Source organism: Phalangium opilio, unplaced genomic scaffold (genome assembly GCF_054372755.1).
Source record: "Phalangium opilio isolate 3A_F unplaced genomic scaffold, DU_Popi_V2 ptg000009l_1, whole genome shotgun sequence".
Taxonomy (NCBI): domain Eukaryota; kingdom Metazoa; phylum Arthropoda; class Arachnida; order Opiliones; family Phalangiidae; genus Phalangium; species Phalangium opilio.
The window spans coordinates 10,048,722-10,069,583 of record NW_028324146.1 but is presented as its reverse complement, the minus strand read 5'-3'; the positions used below and the strand labels follow the sequence as shown (position 1 = coordinate 10,069,583).

The following is a 20,862-nucleotide window of genomic DNA, read 5'->3' as shown; positions in this document are numbered from 1 at the left end:
TACTGAGGTTTTATAAATATAATTCAAAAATATAAAAATTAGAAATTTGGAATTCCATACTTACCATACACCCATCTATTTGTCCTAATGAGACAAAGGCATTCTGGACCCCGTGAGCCGCGACTACGAGTGTTGGCTTTGTCAGAGAAAATTGACGGTTAGGATTCAAAATTTCAAACACTCTAGAAAATTTCTCAGGAAAAAAGGGGGCATGTCACCTATGAAGAGGTGGTTGAAGCCCCCTCCCCCAACCTGTTTGAGCCTTTCACATGAACGCTGGATTTTTGAAGGGATTGGGAAAACGTCGGTCTTCCACTGTACAAACAGAGTCCTCTCTAGCATTACATTAGGGGAAGGGAATGGGGGATGAGAATTTGGGAACACTAAAGGACATTATGAAAGTAAAACGACCTTGGGCATTACCGCCCTCGCTCTCTTTTCAGAGGGTTGGTCTGTCAAGGCTAGGAAATCCCAGCCACTAACTAAAGGCTGCCGACCGGTTATGGCAGCGCCCATTGATATAATACCTATCTAAATCCCTTTAGAAATCCATCTGAATGCCCTCTTGACTTGTCCGAGATAACAATCGCTTTACAGTAGCACCGAGGGGCAATTCACTTGGATCTCGGGTGCATCATTAATCTGAATTTAAGGATCAAATCATTTGATCATGATTTAATCAACACTGTGGAAGAAAGGTAATATTTGTAAGCAGATTTAATAAGGCGATGTTGTAGAATTAATGGAACAAGTGAACTGCCCCTCGAGTAGCAGCAGTTTCTTGTAGGCCGTCCATTTTGTCAGTTTTATTGGTTTTTTCATCAAAGAGGAGAGAGAGAGAGAGACATGGGGAGAGAATCAGTATAGAGTAATGTCAGGTCTAGTATGCAAACGTCATACCCTTCTATCATCTCTTAGCTCAGTGTCATCCCCCCTACCAGGCGCGTACAGTATCCTCTCTTACAAAAGCGCGCCTAGAGGGAGGGAGGGATACAGTCTTCTCTCATCTCTACCGACACTACTCTATAGGGGAAAACCAATATAAAGATATAAATCTACAGTGCACCATGGCGCCGGAGCCCAGCAGTTCTCCTACATAGTTCAGATAGGGGATAACAGATACAAGACGAAGAATATGGGACCTGAAACTGAACTACGGAAAATTGTTTTTACTACCCCCCCCCTATTTTATCTCCTCTTTGGTTTCATCATGTTACTTATGGTTTCATGTATAACATGAATAAATTTCGGGTTCATGATTTAGTTCAAGTTGTATAGTTAGAATACTGTTCAATTGAATTAAATGTCAAATGGCAAATATTTTCTATTTTCATTTTAATATCTAGTTAATAGGCCTCCTTTCATCATATTTCTTGGGTTGACGATTCAAAACGACTTTGCTGCCTTTCTCTTAGCACTTCTTTAGTGGGAGCATCCACCATCCCACGATGGGGATGAATTTTCTTTGGATCATCTGACCCAAGAAACATTTTATTCTTTTAATTGCCCTTCAAATAGCAAAGCATATTTATTTTCAAGGGTCCAATCTGACATGCGACAATGAAGATATACTTACATCGAAATTAGCCCTCTTTCTAAAAATGGCGTTCAAAAGTTCTGGCATATAGCCATACGTTTTTGGCTCCAGCACTTTCACAGTGTGCCATACTTTGGATCGTTTGCTAAACTTTCGAGTGTCACTACAAAAAAATTATTATTCATCAATTTTCACTGAGGGTAGTAAGCAATTAAGTAGTCTAACCGAGGTCTTCCGTCTTTGGTTTGTGATTGTTTTCGGCCAACATGATAATTGTGGTCTATAACAATAAGTGTCATCCTCATTCCATAGCCTTGAAAACTAAAACAAATACTTTCAAAAACTGCTGTGCTGCAATATTTATATTGCCTACCTAAAGGATATTCTTTTCGGCGCATACATTAGCATTAAACTATGCATATTTTCCAAAAACCCGGTGTGCCTATACAGCATGGAATATTATAGTTAAATATAGGAGCACTAAAAAAAATAACACTGTGCGAACCTGAAATTACAAAAATACGGCATTTTCTTCGAGAATTCGTCATTAAAAACTAATCCCCTAAGGCAGCGTAACGCGGTGGATTTCTGCTTTAGCCAAGGATGACTTTCCAGCTGCTCTTTTGTTAATTCATCATGGTCACATCCAAATCTACCAGCTTTGGGTATGTTACAATCGTGTACATTTGTTACATGAAACAAAGCGGTACCCCATATTTCCTATAGATGGTTTACAAAGATTTAACATAATTTTTACTCCGTGTTGTTATGTTAGATAAGCAAACGGAATAGTGCGCTGATGATTTGTAGGTAGGGCACACGAAAAACAATAAGGTTTTATGAGCAAAGCTAGTAAAGACAAGATCCGTCCTGACAGTATAGAGCTTTACCCTTTTGTTTGGCTAAACCACGATGAAAAATCCAGTGGATTTTTCAAAACATATAATAATAGAGTACAGCGCAGGCACCATAAAGTGAGATGGAAGGAAACGTTTGACCCACATGTCTTTACCTCTTTATTTCATCGAAATGGTCGATTCCCATACATTGTGGGTTAGTTTGACGCGCCCTCCTCCCACTGTCCCACCCGAAACTCGTGAGACTGAGTTGAATTTTTCGCAACGCAAAATTGTTGGGTCGGACCGCGCATTTAGAAAAATCTTTATCAGACCCTGCCCTTTTGAAGATCACAAAAAAGCCTACCCTGGTAGACGATATGATAACCCTACCCGACCCGACCAGCAAAACATTTTAAGTAATTTTCTCACTCAACCCGATATGGGTCGGGTTGTATTGAAAAATCCCGATTAAATCAGGGGCCCTAATCATCTCTAAGGGAAATGTCTATAGTTTTATCAACTTTTATGTATAATAAAAATGATTCTCAATTAGACGGCTTAGCAGAAGTCAGCTAGCGCACTAAATGTAAAAAATAAGTGCTAAAATTAAGCACTAGAGAGTAGTTTAAAAAAAAGCCAGATTAATCCAATAAAATCCGGTTTAAACCAGCAAAAAACCATACCAGTGGCTTTTTCAAGAAAAGTCCGGATTTTTGCCAACCCTGATTCCCTCTAAATTAATTGAAAAACTACATTTCCGAAATCATTTTATCATGAAATTTAATATTTTTAAGGGACTTCGTGTCGAGGCTCTAAATTTTGTAAGCACTTTGACAGACATAGTATTGCTAGCAAGTTAATTTTTCAAGATTGCTGCGAAAGAAATTTCCATCTGTTATAAGTTTCTGAGAAGACTTGAGTTCAAGAAAATATAACAATTTATTTTGCTCAGACTAATTAATAAAATAATGTCGTCTACTTAAGAAAAAGCAACAACCTTGGTCCTGTGTGGTTTTTACTTTTCGCGCTCTTTAGAGCTGAAAAGTATTGTTCCGACCTCTGTTGGCTGGACGGCTGGCTGGATTTGGTGTAACCGCATAATAAGTTTCGTCATAAATAAACTTTTTGAATTTCAAATTTCCCGCGAATTTTCGACTCGAAATTCACCCGTAGTTCACGTTACACCTCATAGGTGGCGTAACGTATTTAATTTCAATTGAAATTATTTTCCCGTCGGTGCCGGGCCTCGAACCCGCGATATCCCAATCCATACGAGACGCCAGTGAAGGCGCCCGCGCGTGCTAGCACGAAGCTACGCTCGCTTAGTACAAAACCCGAGTTAAGTTAGACTGTAGAGTAGAGAGAGGTAGAACTATGTGGATCCCCACCCACCCTCCCCTTCCCGACGCGCGCCAACCAGCTGCAGCTGGATTTTGTAAGTGGGAGAGGAGAGAGAGTAGAGAGAATGACTGCCTAGCGCGTGCCAATAATTTTTCGCAATGTGATTTATTTTAAATCAATGAAACATACCCATTTAAAGTTAAATAATTATAATTAGCTAATATGATTATTATATTTAAAAAAAATTATATTATTTAAGTAATAAATTTAACGATAGTTGTTGAGAGATTCAATAGAGGGCAACATGAGATGTCATAAATACTAGTTTGTTGTCTCTCTCCCTCCTATCCTATTGCAAGGTCCAAGGCTTAACGGATGATCGATGATTAGATAGCAAGGTTTAATCAGGTGTTTAAATGTAACTTAATCCCGGCGATACCATTAATGACAAACGCAATCAACATACTCATGGTTAAATTAAAGTTAATTAAATTGAATTGCTCAAAGATAATTATAAAATTAAATCAACAACTCAACTATCTGCTCAACGATAATTAGGCTAGTTTTTGTCAGTTTTGCTGTTTATTTAAACGTAATTAAACAATGGTTAAGTCCATGGTTGTCTGCTCCCTTCATTTTAAATTAGAGGATTTCAGCAAAGTCAGGGAATTTTATTATTATTTATAAGGGCCAAACTAAGTTGCACTTGCCCATAATACATTTGTCAGGGTTTCAAAGAAAATGTTCTGTCCTTCTTGATTACGTAAGGAGTTTTCTTGAGGACTGTTTCTAAGTTTCCTTTTTCACCAATGACTGGACAATTAGGGAGGTTGATTTACTAATAAAATTAAATGTATTGAGTCAGCGTTTTAAAACTATAACTAGTTTGGGACGGAGGTATCATTGCTCACTATTTGTTTGGCAAGTTTAAAATTAAATTATCACTTAACGGAACTGACATAAAATAATAGGTAGATTTTTGCAGAATTAAATTGCAGATTCTTTGCAAAATTAACTAATCATTTTGGCAGTTCGCTCTCGCTGGGTTCATCTACTAATAACAGTTACGTAAGTGATAATTATAAAAATAAAATCAACAATCTCATAAAATCAACAACTCAAAATATAAAATGAAATTTATGATCAAAATGAATCTAATTTCAATCAACGACAAACGGAATCAACGTGTATCCATGCGGTGGCATAACTAGTTAAATATCAGCAACAGTTGAAAAACCTTGGCCTAACTTTTAGGGTGGTCTGCTACAGTATAAGGTACAATTCGTTCAGTAATATAAATCGGTTACATAATAATAAAAATATAAATTTAAATAAGATTTGCAAACGCTTCAGAAACTCCCGTTACTCGGACCCCGAGTCCCCGTCTCCCCGATACACTAAAGACCGAGGCTTAAACCTCCTGAGCGTCCGTATAGCTCGCGGCCATCTTTATTGTTTACATGAGCTCGTCACTACAGGCTAGGAAATAAGACAGGTTTACAAGTCCCAAACCAGTTTATTAATTGCTCGGACCAGTTTATTTATTCCAAAAGTTGGGGTCAGTGGTATCAGGGAGCACTTTATTAATTATGGTTTTTGGAAAAAATAGACGGTGGGACCAGTTTATAAATTCGGGGTTCCTTATTAGAATTTTTCTAGCTCAACACATTTTCTACCAATTCTACTCCTAGGTAGTTAGTACTCCTTGGCTACAACTTCCCTACAAAAGTTTTGTATTCTATTGACTATTGATCTTGTCTAGCGTCTATACTCTAGAATGAGTCTCTTGTAGTCGACAGTCTAGACCATAGCCAGTACTAGTTGTCAGTAGTCGTATTAGGCAGTAGTGTATGGTCACATTACAAGATTTTGATCTGGCTTACTGATAGCGAGAGAAGATATTGCCACCGAATTTATGTAAAATGGAATAAGGAATAAGGATAGTTCAGAAAAGGATTAATTACTTCAAATATCATTAGACATGTTGATTGATATTTAGTGGCAACTAGTTGAAAAATTGTAATAAGAAATAAAAGTTAATAGTGACTTAAACGAAGTTAAATCTGAATTACAATCTACCTCATTAAGCTCAACCAAACTGATACAAATGCATAGCGCAATATTACAAGTTGCCAATGATCTTCGAAATTTATTGTTAAACCCTCACATTATCTTAAGACTCATAAAGTCACTGGGTTTTAATCTCACGGGAGAGTATTGCTATATTCGTAATTCCCGCCTATTCCAAACACAACCTAGATGGCGCCCCATCCTCAGATATCGATTGATTGTAAGTTTGTAACCCCCATTTTCTAAGCATGAGATATAGGCAAAGAGAATTAAGAAGGGGAGTGGAAGGGGTGGTTTGGAATGTAGCGCAACGTCGTCTGCTAAACGTTATCTAGGCAGGTCGATTTCCGGTATGATGCGTTGGTAACAGAGATATTTTAGAACACGTGACCGGAAACTCGCCTACCCCAAAAAGCTCAACGCGACATCTTGTTTGGGCGTCACGTTTAATAGAGTCAAAGGGGGGGCCTTCCACTCCCCTTCTAAATTCTCTCTGATATAGGAGAGAACATTCCTCACTTCTTTATCCGCACTCAAGCGGCATCCTTGCCACCCAATGTAACGAATGACCATAATCATATGGTAGAATAAATCTTGGATATTGATTAGTATATCTCGCCTAATTAATCCAACAAGACTTGAACACTACAGTTAATTACTTATTTATTTATTTATTTATTTATTTTATTTAGTGGAACTCGAGGGATAGGGTTGTGAAGCCACCAGGGCTTGGGTACAACCCCCCTCCATGGTTAAAAGCAAAAACAGCATAGTAGCACATAAAAAAGAACAATATGAACACAGGGGCGCCGATCATGTGGGGGCAGTGGGGGCCTGAGCCCCCACGGAGAAAAATGACAGGGGGCTCAGCCCCCTCTGGGAAGCTGCGTTTAATTTGGGTGCCACTGTGAGTCGGCCAAGACTGGTGCCCCACTCTCACTCTTTTTACCGTAGAAGGAAAATATTAATGGCCTTTTGTTGTTAAAATAATAGAGTTATTTTAGTCTATTTCACTATTTACGATTAGGTCTGTATTTATATCGATATAGAATATATATCCTAAATTCCTAATAAACATTTTCTACTATATATGGATGTAGCAAGACTATATTCAGAACGGAGGTGCGCAAATGTTTTTGGCTGGATTTTCAAATACCAACCACTTGACATCGCTTAGAAACGCCAATCAGTGACTGAAAATATATTCTCCAGAAGTCTTGTGGTGAACCAAACGGACTCTTTTTATATTGCAGGGAGCCCAGAGGTCCTATATTTACCATAAAATGCTATATATTTCAACCTGTCCCATATTATCTTATAATTTCATAAAAGGTCCTATTATATCCTATACTCTTGACTTAGTCTTATATCCTATACTCTTGACATAGTCTTATATCCTATACTCTTGACTTAGTCTTATATCCTATACTCTTGACTTAGTCTTTTATCCTATACTCTTGACATAAGTTTTCGTATAGTTAAAGGCCAAATTGAGATAAAATTTTATGAAAGCGAAATTGCGGAGCTCGCGCTTCGCTCGCTCTGAAATTTTTCCACATAGTATTTTCGTTAAGTTTTTTTTTCGAAGTAAAATGTGATTATTATTTTTTCAGACTTTTCTACACAGAACTGAAAAGGTTTACATATGAGGATTTTGAGTATTATATTTCCTATAAAACACCCTTTTTCTACTATAAAATCCTATATTTCATATTTTCCTAAAAGTAATAAAAAATTTTGCCTTGGCTCCCTGGTGTTGCCTTGGGCCCCAGCCCCCCCTGGGAAAAATAATGATCGGCGCCCTGTATGAACAGACAGAAAACAAAAACAAAAACCAGCAAAATAAATTAATTAGAAAAACACTAATGGACGCACGGGCACACGGGAACTGGCGGTTAGTTAATTAAACTGTAAACCAAATTCTTACTAGATTGGTTTTATTCATAATCGGAATGCTATTTTATAAACAATGGAAAAAAACCTGAAAATTTTAAATTTGTCGGGGTCAATGAATATAGTAATGCTAATTCTAGTCACTAGAGGGTGCGAAAAGTGTAATCTGGCCGGGGCCATCTTGTTTAGTTGGAAGCTCTCCATTTATGTGCAAGAAAAATATGAAATGGATAAATTTTAGGGAATAGATTAACTAAAACGAAGAAATCGGTACCAATGACTTGTTGAGGAATTAATGTGGAGAATTGCTAAATTTATTTTGAACTATGAAAAGAAGGTCACACTAAACTCCGAACCTCCATGCTCAAATTTTCTAATATATAAATTTTTCCAATCACCAGTGGTTTCAGTGTATATGTCATCTGAGCCGTCGTAACACACTTAAAGGGATACTCTCAATGTTTTCCGACTAGTACAAGATGAGGGTAGTTTTAGGTAAAAAATGTGCCAAACATTATGTGTGGCAAAAGAAAAATCAAACTAAAACCTTTAAAATTAAGAAAAGAGCGTTAGATATTTTTAAGTTCAAACCAGCCGCGAAAAACCACCCAACTTGTTTTGCCCGTAGTGACGTCGTTAAGGGCACTTTGATTCATTGGTAGTTTGGAAAAAGGAGAATGTAGGGAAGAGAGTAGTACGCCAGTATGAGCAACAAAGATGGCGGCCACTGTTAAGGCGGGGGGAGCCTAGTTTCTACGTTTTCTCTCTTTTTTTGGGGGAGGAATACCTGTCAATCTTTGATTTTGTATGCGTAAAGATTTTTTTTTGTAAGCTTAAAGGTAGGAACGAATTTATAAAGACCATAATATAAAGTGTGAAATATTTATTTCGCAAGAACGATGACAACTAATTTGTGTTAATAAAAATGTCTGCAGACAAAGCCCCAGTCAATTAAAATATATACAATTGTACAAATTTAAAATTATTTAATGTAACCATAAGGTGCTGTAGTATAATCGGGGAAAACGCGAACTTTATCCACGACCACCTGATATGTTTTGGTCTGTTCTATCGTAATTAAAGTTTTTCGCATACTTTTGAAGTATTGATAGTTTCCACAATGTGGTTAAGTGATTTGTAATGGCCGGCCGGTATATTATGTAGATGGTAGCTTTCGTAGCTGGTCAGTTTCCCATCTTTTCGTTCAACAAGGTCGGTTACGTCACATTCCTTGGGGTTTTTAAATTTTTTAGAGCTACTTTCTTCAACTAAATCTTCAAGTGTTTTTCTCTTGCTCGCCTTCCTCTTAATATATATATATATATATATATATATATACAAACAAATAAATTTTTTCAAATTTAAATTCAATTAAGATAACCGTATGGTGTGGTAGTATAATCGGAGAAAACTCTGACTTTGTCGACGACTACTTGATATATTTTTTTTTGATCTATTGTAATGAGGGTATGATTAGGCAGGCGACGTATTTGGGGGCCAATGGGTACTTGGATAGAATACCGCCTTGTTTAGTCTCTAAAATTACTAACATTATTAAAGTTAAAGGATTCTACTTAAACACATCTACTGAAAATTATGTTAATTTTGATATCCTGAAAAAATTATTAGGGGTGAACAACCAGGGGAAACCTGAAATAAACGCTGTACAGGTACCCATTGGACCCCAAATACGACGGCTACCCAATCATACTTTAATTACGATAGAACAGACCAAAACATATCAGGTGGTCGTAGATAAAGTTCGCGTTTTCCCCGATTATACTACAGCACCTTATGGTTACATTAAATAATTTTAAATTTGTAAAATTGTATATATTTTAATTGACTGGTGGTTTGTTTGCTGACTTTTCTATTAACACAAATTAGTCTTCATTGTTCTTGTGAGATAAATATTTCTCACCTTATATTATGGTCTTTATAAATTTAATCTTACATTTAAGCATACAAAATCAAATATTGACAGGTGTTCCTCCAAAAAAAAAAGAGAGAAAACGCAAAAACTAGGCTCCCCCGCCTTAACAGTGGCCGCCATCTTTGTGGGTTTTCCAGGTTTTTCGTCACGAATCCCATCTTGCCCAGACCGTTTTGAACAGAATTAGGGACTCATTTGCTCAATCTCATATTCAACCACCTACTCCACAACCAAATCTCAACAATCAACTGTAAGTGAAAACACCGAATAACTTTATCATACCTTCAAAGTCAAAACTAAAGATCTCGAAAAATTAGTTTTAGAACTCTACGCGAGAAAACGACTTAACGCGTTGTATATCAAAGAACAACTTAATGCCTTGCGTAAGATTTAAAAATAATATCTCACGCGGTAATCTAAAACACGATCTCCGACATTGGTGGACATTCTTTGCGACAGGTCTTTACGGCTTGAAAGGTGATGACCTAATCATCTTTATCGAGAGATTTTCTTGGAAGCCTGGGGTTGATATTTAGCCTGAGGGTATATTGACTGATGCTTATTTTATTGTCCTTTCTTCAATTGGCTACATACCAGGTGGTTTAGGACCTTAAAAGGGGGCGTGGCTAAACCATTTGTATTGTTATCAATGGAATCTGTATTTGGAGTGATTTATGACTCACACAAACGTGTTAAGACATTCCATCGGCTTTTTTATTTACACGTAACCATGTTCAGACGTTCTATGGTAGATCGTGAAAGATAGGCTTATGCTATTTTAGGCTTATTCTATGGTAGATCCTGGTAGGCCTATATGCTGTATTAGTTCTTGAAAGATAGGCTTTTGCTAGGTATATTCTTTGGTAAATGCTGACAAAATATAGTCTTATGCTAGGTTATTCTATGTTAGATCCTAAAGAAAGATAGGCTTCTGCTAAGTTATTCTATGTTAGATCAGGAATGATTGGTCTATGCTAGGTTATTCTATGCTAGATCCTGAAACACAGGCTTATGCTAGGTTATTCTAGTTGTATAGGTTGAAGAATCAGAGTTTGATTACTAACGGTTTTTCATACGATTACTACTAAAATACACATGAATATTGATTAAAATACTGGCATTTATATAAAGCTACCTAAAAGACACGATTTTTACCCTGCACAAGTGTCTTATTAGAAATTAATACTGAATTCCATACGAATATTACTAAACTACAAGGGATTTATATAAAATACATGCAAAAGTTATAGCTGAATTCTGGCTAAAATACACATGAATATTTATTAAAATACTGGCATTTCCTTAATACTACCTAAAAAACACCAATTTTACCATACACTAGTGGCTTATTATAAACTAATGCTGAATTTCATACAAATGATACTAAATTACAAGGGATTTATATACATTACATGCAAAAGTTATAGCTGACTACTACTAAAATACACATGAATATTTATTAAAATATTGGCATTTCCTTAATACTACCTAAAAAACACCAATTTTACCATACACTAGTGGCTTATTATAAACTAATGCTGAATTTCATACAAATGATACTAAATTACAAGGGATTTATATACATTACATGCAAAAGTTATAGCTGACTACTACTAAAATACACATGAATATTTATTAAAATATTGGCATTTCCTTAATACTACCTAAAAAACACCAATTTTACCATACACTAGTGGCTTATTATAAACTAATGCTGAATTTCATACAAATGATACTAAATTACAAGGGATTTATATACATTACATGCAAAAATTATAGCTGACTACTACTAAAATACACATGAATATTGATTAAAATACTGGCATTTATATAATCCTCCCAAAAAAAAAACAATTTTACCCTGCACTAACGAATACGGAATTTCATACGAATATTACTAAACTACAAGGGATTTATATAAAATACATGCAAAAGTTATAGCTGAATACAGGCTAAAATACACATGAATATGGATTAAAATACAAACATTGTTATAATGCAAAGTGAAACATACCCTTTTTTATGAAGCAAAAGTTGATTTATATTAACTATGATGCTTCCACAATTCTATTTCATCTCGAAAGTCACTGCTGTACCTGATTTAAATCTCTGGTGAATCATCTTTCCAATTGTAACACGGGCACAAGTCCCTAATTCGGTATTTAAACTCACCGCACAGAGTACAAAAGTTTCGCTCGTCAAGAAGATGTCTTCGCTTTTTTTGGGTCGACATACGGATAAGGTTTTTAGACTGAACTAAAACACAACGTCTGAAGTGCGCACAATCACGTGATGTGCAGAAATAATTTAATTGGCCGCAGTCAGGCACGTCTTTTAAAGTCCCATCACAATGAGGGCAGTGTAGATGACTCGTACGTGGCATGGGGACATACCCTAGTTTTTTGAGGTTTCCATGAACATTTTCGGCCATACCGAAAGAGACGTGGTCAGATGAATGAAATATACCGGAATATTGCTTATTATGCTAAAAAACTTACCGATCTGAACATTTCAGAGTAAAGTATACACGAATATGGCTAGACCGTTTCATATGTTTTCTATTTAGCACACATTTTAAGGGACATTTTTACAAAAAAAGAATTACATATTACGTAAGGTGCATCGGAGGAAACACGGGTTTGTCACCTGTGAAGCGTTGTTTGCGAGGCCCAAATTGATTACATTTAATACAATTAAAATCGAGGGACGTTTCGTCAATGCAGTCTTCGCAGACCGAGATGCTAACGCATAAGATGGCTTGATGCTCGAGTATCTACCCGTTATACGAAGGTATTTACTACCCCCCCCCCGCAAACCAATTTTTTGAGATGTTTACCCCCAATAAACCCCCCCCCATCTGTGACGTATGCATTAGCTTTGAAAATATTCTTATTTTAATTAAAGAGGACCATTATAAAAAATGTACATTATACAAACTAACAATTACGAAAACCGTTCTCCTTTATGATCTATTATTTTGTATGCCAATAAGAAATCCATATTTAAATGCAATAAACTTAACTTTAATTTTTTAAATTTTACACTATTAGCATAAAATTTATACTGTCCTAGTTCTGGTATACGAAATCAGCGTATTAAAGGCACTTTTCCAATGCTCACGGACGATGACGGGCTAACGTGTTTCTTTGATGATCATAGAGACAGGTGACACGTGTCTCACCTTCTATATCCATGGCCTTTGGACAATCCACGTCATTCAAATTTATGACTTCTTTATTTAAAATATTAAAAAGAAAGAAACATTTTTGATTACCCTTGCAATATATACGGTCTGCGAACCGGGTACCTAACATGAGACAGCGACGAAGATTATGATAAGGCGTTTCTCCTCATCCAAATGAGATTCCGTGTAAATTTCTGGTGATGTAGCTATTGAGTCGTTGTGTAGACGAAGGAAGCGTAGATTGACTATAAGGCGGTAAAAATGTCCATAACACTATTTCTGGAAGTTTAGTAACAGTAGCACAACTTAGTTCTTTAACTATCAGATCGCCTGCGAGGTTCCATTTTTCGTCCTTCCCGTGTAGATACTCAAAGTCAACTAGTACAGATTTCATGTTATCTAGAAGGTAGTTTCCTAAATGATGATTCTCCAAATGGTTGGAGTGCGGTTTATATACTTTTCAAAGTCCTTTCACTAAGTATATTAGCTATAGAATATAAATCACATGACGGAGGGGGGTGGCATGCTGAAACACGTATGACAATAGCTCTTAAGAGGTCCAATCGTTGTCCAAAAATTGACAGTAGGTATAACAATAGAACTGTGTTTTCGACAGAAGGTTAAAAATGCAGAGACAACAATCTCTTTTTAATGTCAGGCGGTCAAACATTCTCCACAAAAGGTATATTGACAGATGTCTTAAAGATAGTGTAAAATTATCAAATTTGCAGGAGGAAAAAATGGTGAAGAAGGGCAAGTCCGACTTCAGGTTGAAGGCGGTTATCCCTCCCTCTGTAGAGGGAGGGATAATACACTTGCCCTTCTTCACCATTTTTTCCTCCTGCAAATTTGATAATTTTACACTATCTTTAAGAATATGTTCTTTTAGATTGGCGATATTATAATAAATTTGCATATTTAATACACTTTAATAAAGATTATCGTTATATTCAACAACGAAAGTCTTTGATAGTTATTACAATGTTTAAAAAAGGAAAAAAGTACTAAAAACCTGAAAAAATCTGTGCAGATGTGTTTGAAAAGTATTTTGTTAAAAAATTAGTTTAAAAAAAAGTTAAGAAAAGAAATGAAAAAAGTTTAAAATAAAGTTAAGGAAAAAAGTTTAAATTAAAGTTAAGAAAAAAATTATAAAAAATTAAAGTTTAAAAAAATTATCAAAAAATGTTTTTGTATACTTTTATAACTGATATTGATTTTATAAATGGTTATATAACAGAATACACGAAACAATAACATTTTGTGATTTGTCTAATACATTTTCTCCTTGTGTTATACTTAAGGGATCGTCATTCTACAATTCAACCTATTAATCTATGGTTAGATCTTATTTGTCGAACATCCTCCACACCTTCCCCCTGCTGAATATATCTTCTCGGCTTCTCCACCCTTCAGTTCCATTGTATTTTAGGATGCCTAGCTATTATCTATTACATTTTCTCCTTTGGTTATACGTAAGGTGCTTCCATCCTACTCTACCTAGTGATCTATGGATAGATAAATTGAACAACTATACGATCATCTTATTTATCCAATACTTTTCCCCCTTCCCTGTTGATTATATTCCTATGGATTACTCACCCATTTTTTTAAAAAAATAGGCCTGTCAATATTTGATTGAACAATTCAACGATATATTTTTCTTATTCAAGCTAAATTCTTTTATTATAAATACTATAAATGAAGATGCCTTCGTCCTTGGTGCTTTGCGAATTACTCTATTGTTAGACTGTAAGCGTATTTTTATGTCAACGTTCAGAAACCAGAGATTAAGGAATTCCAGTACCCCTAAAATCAATAAAATAAATAATACAATAAGTAGTTTTTGGAGGGTTAATCTCCAAGATCTGACGTATTCTTGACGACTTTTTTGTACTTGACTCCATAATAGTTTACCAGTAAATAAATTATACAATAGTAATCTTGACCTATTTGTCTATTACTCCTAGCATTTCAATAGACCTGTCAATATTTGATTGATTGAAGAAATTTTTTCTTAACAATGCATCTTCGGAGACCAAAGTTTACTGTCGTAAAACCCACTAATGGAATGACGCATCAATTCCTTTGTTATAATTAATCCTTTTGTTGAATTGTATGGTTTGATTGTAGGCGTATTTTTATGTCAGTTTTTGAAACCTTAGCTAAATCTAGTATGCACAATACAATAAGAAACGTTGAAATGCCTATTTTTTCTCACTGCTGAATGGTTTGACTGTAGGCGTATTCTTACGTTAAAGTTTTTGAAACGTTACCTAAAAACTAGTATACACAATATCACAAAGAAACGTTTGAAGATTTATCTAAGATCTCGTACGCATTCTTGGTACAGTACTTCAGACGTTAATGCTTTAAGGGTACATGGGTTCAACAAAACTATAATTATCTGTCTAATAATTTTAGCCAAGGGCTCATTATTTACCTTTACATCCCCTTTTAAGACATCTGTCAATATACCTTTTGTGGAGAATGTTTGACCGCCTGACATTAAAAAGAGATTGTTGTCTCTGCATTTTTAACCTTCTGTCGAAAACACAGTTCTATTGTTATACCTACTGTCAATTTTTGGACAACGATTGGACCTCTTAAGAGCTATTGTCATACGTGTTTCAGCATGCCACCCCCCTCCGTCATGTGATTTATATTCTATAGCTAATATACTTAGTGAAAGGACTTTGAAAAGTATATAAACCGCACTCCAACCATTTGGAGAATCATCATTTAGGAAACTACCTTCTAGATAACATGAAATCTGTACTAGTTGACTTTGAGTATCTACACGGGAAGGACGAAAAATGGAACCTCGCAGGCGATCTGATAGTTAAAGAACTAAGTTGTGCTACTGTTACTAAACTTCCAGAAATAGTGTTATGGACATTTTTACCGCCTTATAGTCAATCTACGCTTCCTTCGTCTACACAACGACTCAATAGCTACATCACCAGAAATTTACACGGAATCTCATTTGGATGAGGAGAAACGCCTTATCATAATCTTCGTCGCTGTCTCATGTTAGGTACCCGGTTCGCAGACCGTATATATTGCAAGGGTAATCAAAAATGTTTCTTTCTTTTTAATATTTTAAATAAAGAAGTCATAAATTTGAATGACGTGGATTGTCCAAAGGCCATGGATATAGAAGGTGAGACACGTGTCACCTGTCTCTATGATCATCAAAGAAACACGTTAGCCCGTCATCGTCCGTGAGCATTGGAAAAGTGCCTTTAATACGCTGATTTCGTATACCAGAACTAGGACAGTATAAATTTTATGCTAATAGTGTAAAATTTAAAAAATTAAAGTTAAGTTTATTGCATTTAAATATGGATTTCTTATTGGCATACAAAATAATAGATCATAAAGGAGAACGGTTTTCGTAATTGTTAGTTTGTATAATGTACATTTTTTATAATGGTCCTCTTTAATTAAAATAAGAATATTTTCAAAGCTAATGCATACGTCACAGATGGGGGGGTTTATTGGGGGTAAACATCTCAAAAAATTGGTTTGCGGGGGGGGGGTAGTAAATACCTTCGTATAACGGGTAGATACTCGAGCATCAAGCCATCTTATGCGTTAGCATCTCGGTCTGCGAAGACTGCATTGACGAAACGTCCCTCGATTTTAATTGTATTAAATGTAATCAATTTGGGCCTCGCAAACAACGCTTCACAGGTGACAAACCCGTGTTTCCTCCGATGCACCTTACGTAATATGTAATTCTTTTTTTGTAAAAATGTCCCTTAAAATGTGTGCTAAATAGAAAACATATGAAACGGTCTAGCCATATTCGTGTATACTTTACTCTGAAATGTTCAGATCGGTAAGTTTTTTAGCATAATAAGCAATATTCCGGTATATTTCATTCATCTGACCACGTCTCTTTCGGTATGGCCGAAAATGTTCATGGAAACCTCAAAAAACTAGGGTATGTCCCCATGCCACCTACGAGTCATCTACACTGCCCTCATTGTGATGGGACTTTAAAAGACGTGCCTGACTGCGGCCAATTAAATTATTTCTGCACATCACGTGATTGTGCGCACTTCAGACGTTGTGTTTTAGTTCAGTCTAAAAACCTTATCCGTATGTCGACCCAAAAAAAGCGAAGACATCTTCTTGACGAGCGAAACTTTTGTACTCTGTGCGGTGAGTTTAAATACCGAATTAAGGACTTGTGCCCGTGTTACAATTGGAAAGATGATTCACCAGAGATTTAAATCAGGTACAGCAGTGACTTTCGAGATGAAATAGAATTGTGGAAGCATCATAGTTAATATAAATCAACTTTTGCTTCATAAAAAAGGGTATGTTTCACTTTGCATTATAACAATGTTTGTATTTTAATCCATATTCATGTGTATTTTAGCCTGTATTCAGCTATAACTTTTGCATGTATTTTATATAAATCCCTTGTAGTTTAGTAATATTCGTATGAAATTCCGTATTCGTTAGTGCAGGGTAAAATTGTTTTTTTTTGGGAGGATTATATAAATGCCAGTATTTTAATCAATATTCATGTGTATTTTAGTAGTAGTCAGCTATAATTTTTGCATGTAATGTATATAAATCCCTTGTAATTTAGTATCATTTGTATGAAATTCAGCATTAGTTTATAATAAGCCACTAGTGTATGGTAAAATTGGTGTTTTTTAGGTAGTATTAAGGAAATGCCAATATTTTAATAAATATTCATGTGTATTTTAGTAGTAGTCAGCTATAACTTTTGCATGTAATGTATATAAATCCCTTGTAATTTAGTATCATTTGTATGAAATTCAGCATTAGTTTATAATAAGCCACTAGTGTATGGTAAAATTGGTGTTTTTTAGGTAGTATTAAGGAAATGCCAATATTTTAATAAATATTCATGTGTATTTTAGTAGTAGTCAGCTATATCTTTTGCATGTAATGTATATAAATCCCTTGTAATTTAGTATCATTTGTATGAAATTCAGCATTAGTTTATAATAAGCCACTAGTGTATGGTAAAATTGGTGTTTTTTAGGTAGTATTAAGGAAATGCCAGTATTTTAATAAATATTCATGTGTATTTTAGCCAGAATTCAGCTATAACTTTTGCATGTATTTTATATAAATCCCTTGTAGTTTAGTAATATTCGTATGGAATTCAGTATTAATTTCTAATAAGACACTTGTGCAGGGTAAAAATCGTGTCTTTTAGGTAGTTTTATATAAATGCCAGTATTTTAATCAATATTCATATGTATTTTAGTAGTAATCGTATGAAAAACCGTTAGTAATCAAACTCTGATTCTTCAACCTATACAACTAGAATAACCTAGCATAAGCCTGTGTTTCAGGATCTAGCATAGAATAACCTAGCATAGACCAATCATTCCTGATCTAACATAGAATAACTTAGCAGAAGCCTATCTTTCTTTAGGATCTAACATAGAATAACCTAGCATAAGACTATATTCTGTCAGCATTTACCAAAGAATATACCTAGCAAAAGCCTATCTTTCAAGAACTAATACAGCATATAGGCCTACCAGGATCTACCATAGAATAAGCCTAAAATAGCATAAGCCTATCTTTCACGATCTACCATAGAACGTCTGAACATGGTTACGTGTAAATAAAAAAGCCGATGGAATGTCTTAACACGTTTGTGTGAGTCATAAATCACTCCAAATACAGATTCCATTGATAACAATACAAATGGTTTAGCCACGCCCCCTTTTAAGGTCCTAAACCACCTGGTATGTAGCCAATTGAAGAAAGGACAATAAAATAAGCATCAGTCAATATACCCTCAGGCTAAATATCAACCCCAGGCTTCCAAGAAAATCTCTCGATAAAGATGATTAGGTCATCACCTTTCAAGCCGTAAAGACCTGTCGCAAAGAATGTCCACCAATGTCGGAGATCGTGTTTTAGATTACCGCGTGAGATATTATTTTTAAATCTTACGCAAGGCATTAAGTTGTTCTTTGATATACAACGCGTTAAGTCGTTTTCTCGCGTAGAGTTCTAAAACTAATTTTTCGAGATCTTTAGTTTTGACTTTGAAGGTATGATAAAGTTATTCGGTGTTTTCACTTACAGTTGATTGTTGAGATTTGGTTGTGGAGTAGGTGGTTGAATATGAGATTGAGCAAATGAGTCCCTAATTCTGTTCAAAACGGTCTGGGCAAGATGGGATTCGTGACGAAAAACCTGGAAAACCCACAAAGATGGCGGCCACTGTTAAGGCGGGGGAGCCTAGTTTTTGCGTTTTCTCTCTTTTTTTTTGGAGGAACACCTGTCAATATTTGATTTTGTATGCTTAAATGTAAGATTAAATTTATAAAGACCATAATATAAGGTGAGAAATATTTATCTCACAAGAACAATGAAGACTAATTTGTGTTAATAGAAAAGTCAGCAAACAAACCACCAGTCAATTAAAATATATACAATTTTACAAATTTAAAATTATTTAATGTAACCATAAGGTGCTGTAGTATAATCGGGGAAAACGCGAACTTTATCTACGACCACCTGATATGTTTTGGTCTGTTCTATCGTAATTAAAGTATGATTGGGTAGCCGTCGTATTTGGGGTCCAATGGGTACCTGTACAGCGTTTATTTCAGGTTTCCCCTGGTTGTTCACCCCTAATAATTTTTTCAGGATATCAAAATTAACATAATTTTCAGTAGATGTGTTTAAGTAGAATCCTTTAACTTTAATAATGTTAGTAATTTTAGAGACTAAACAAGGCGGTATTCTATCCAAGTACCCATTGGCCCCCAAATACGTCGCCTGCCTAATCATACCCTCATTACAATAGATCAAACAAAAATATATCAAGTAGTCGTCGACAAAGTCAGAGTTTTCTCCGATTATACTACCACACCATACGGTTATCTTAATTGAATTTAAATTTGAAAAAATTTATTTGTTTGTATATATATATATATATATATATATTAAGAGGAAGGCGAGCAAGAGAAAAACACTTGAAGATTTAGTTGAAGAAAGTAGCTCTAAAAAATTTAAAAACCCCAAGGAATGTGACGTAACCGACCTTGTTGAACGAAAAGATGGGAAACTGACCAGCTACGAAAGCTACCATCTACATAATATACCGGCCGGCCATTACAAATCACTTAACCACATTGTGGAAACTATCAATACTTCCAAAGTATGCGAAAAACTTTAATTACGATAGAACAGACCAAAACATATCAGGTGGTCGTGGATAAAGTTCGCGTTTTCCCCGATTATACTACAGCACCTTATGGTTACATTAAATAATTTTAAATTTGTACAATTGTATATATTTTAATTGACTGGGGCTTTGTCTGCAGACATTTTTATTAACACAAATTAGTTGTCATCGTTCTTGCGAAATAAATATTTCACACTTTATATTATGGTCTTTATAAATTCGTTCCTACCTTTAAGCTTACAAAAAAAAATCTTTACGCATACAAAATCAAAGATTGACAGGTATTCCTCCCCCAAAAAAAGAGAGAAAACGTAGAAACTAGGCTCCCCCCGCCTTAACAGTGGCCGCCATCTTTGTTGCTCATACTGGCGTACTACTCTCTTAGGGAGCTCTAGACCTTCACTGGCCCACTGGGAAGAGGCGCATATTTAGGAAGAACTTTGTAAACATAATTTTTCTTTTTCATGTTTATTATCCTTTGTTCTCTTAACTCTTGGTTACGTTGTACAGTAAGGACGATAGCGATTTGTCAAAATTGTTACAGGTAATGTCCAAAGCCCCACATTTTTATGCTATTTTGGCATAGGTTTAGGTTCGATGTATAATAATGGTATGGCTTTATTTAGCCTAATGGCCCTAATGTAAGCTTTAACATATTTTTCGGTAATTAAACATAGTAAAGCTATTACTTTGAACACCAAAATTACAGTGAAACTATTTTCCTTCCTTTATAACCTTCAAAGTATCTCTATCGAAATGAGAAATATTAAATTGGCGAAAACGAAAAAGAGTATAAAAATTAAATTAACTTAAAACAATTTAAGGCCTACGTAAAATAAACACTAGATCCAAACATTTTCTAAGTAA

At 35.2% G+C, this 20,862-nt stretch overlaps 1 protein-coding gene and 3 long non-coding RNA genes across 5 annotated transcripts; 1 reads left to right on the top strand and 3 right to left on the bottom strand.

The window, feature by feature from the left end:
- Positions 1–1,318: 1,318 nt before the first annotated feature.
- Positions 1,319–2,409, bottom strand: LOC149713758 (uncharacterized). The gene is made up of 4 exons (XM_089843927.1): positions 2,043–2,409; positions 1,911–1,979; positions 1,763–1,858; positions 1,319–1,700 (listed from the first exon to the last, which is right to left on the bottom strand). The coding sequence occupies exons 1-4, from the start codon at positions 2,063–2,065 to the stop codon at positions 1,535–1,537; spliced, it is 354 nt and encodes a 117-aa protein (XP_089700053.1). The 5' UTR covers positions 2,066–2,409; the 3' UTR covers positions 1,319–1,534.
- Positions 2,410–10,760: 8,351 nt separating this feature from the next.
- On the bottom strand, positions 10,761–12,415 carry LOC149713757 (uncharacterized). 2 transcript variants are annotated; one of them, XR_016371500.1, is made up of 3 exons: positions 12,112–12,415; positions 11,786–12,007; positions 10,761–11,709 (listed from the first exon to the last, which is right to left on the bottom strand). It is a non-coding gene; the product is annotated as an uncharacterized LOC149713757 (long non-coding RNA). The 2 variants fall into 2 exon arrangements; XR_016371501.1 differs by having other exon boundaries at positions 10,761–11,703.
- A 199-nt stretch (positions 12,416–12,614) lies between these two features.
- LOC149713756 (uncharacterized) lies at positions 12,615–13,433 on the bottom strand. Its single transcript, XR_016369357.1, has 2 exons — positions 12,921–13,433; positions 12,615–12,845 (listed from the first exon to the last, which is right to left on the bottom strand). It is a non-coding gene; the product is annotated as an uncharacterized LOC149713756 (long non-coding RNA).
- Positions 13,434–14,563: 1,130 nt separating this feature from the next.
- On the top strand, positions 14,564–16,137 carry LOC149713755 (uncharacterized). The gene is made up of 2 exons (XR_016369355.1): positions 14,564–15,831; positions 15,907–16,137. It is a non-coding gene; the product is annotated as an uncharacterized LOC149713755 (long non-coding RNA).
- Positions 16,138–20,862: the final 4,725 nt, after the last annotated feature.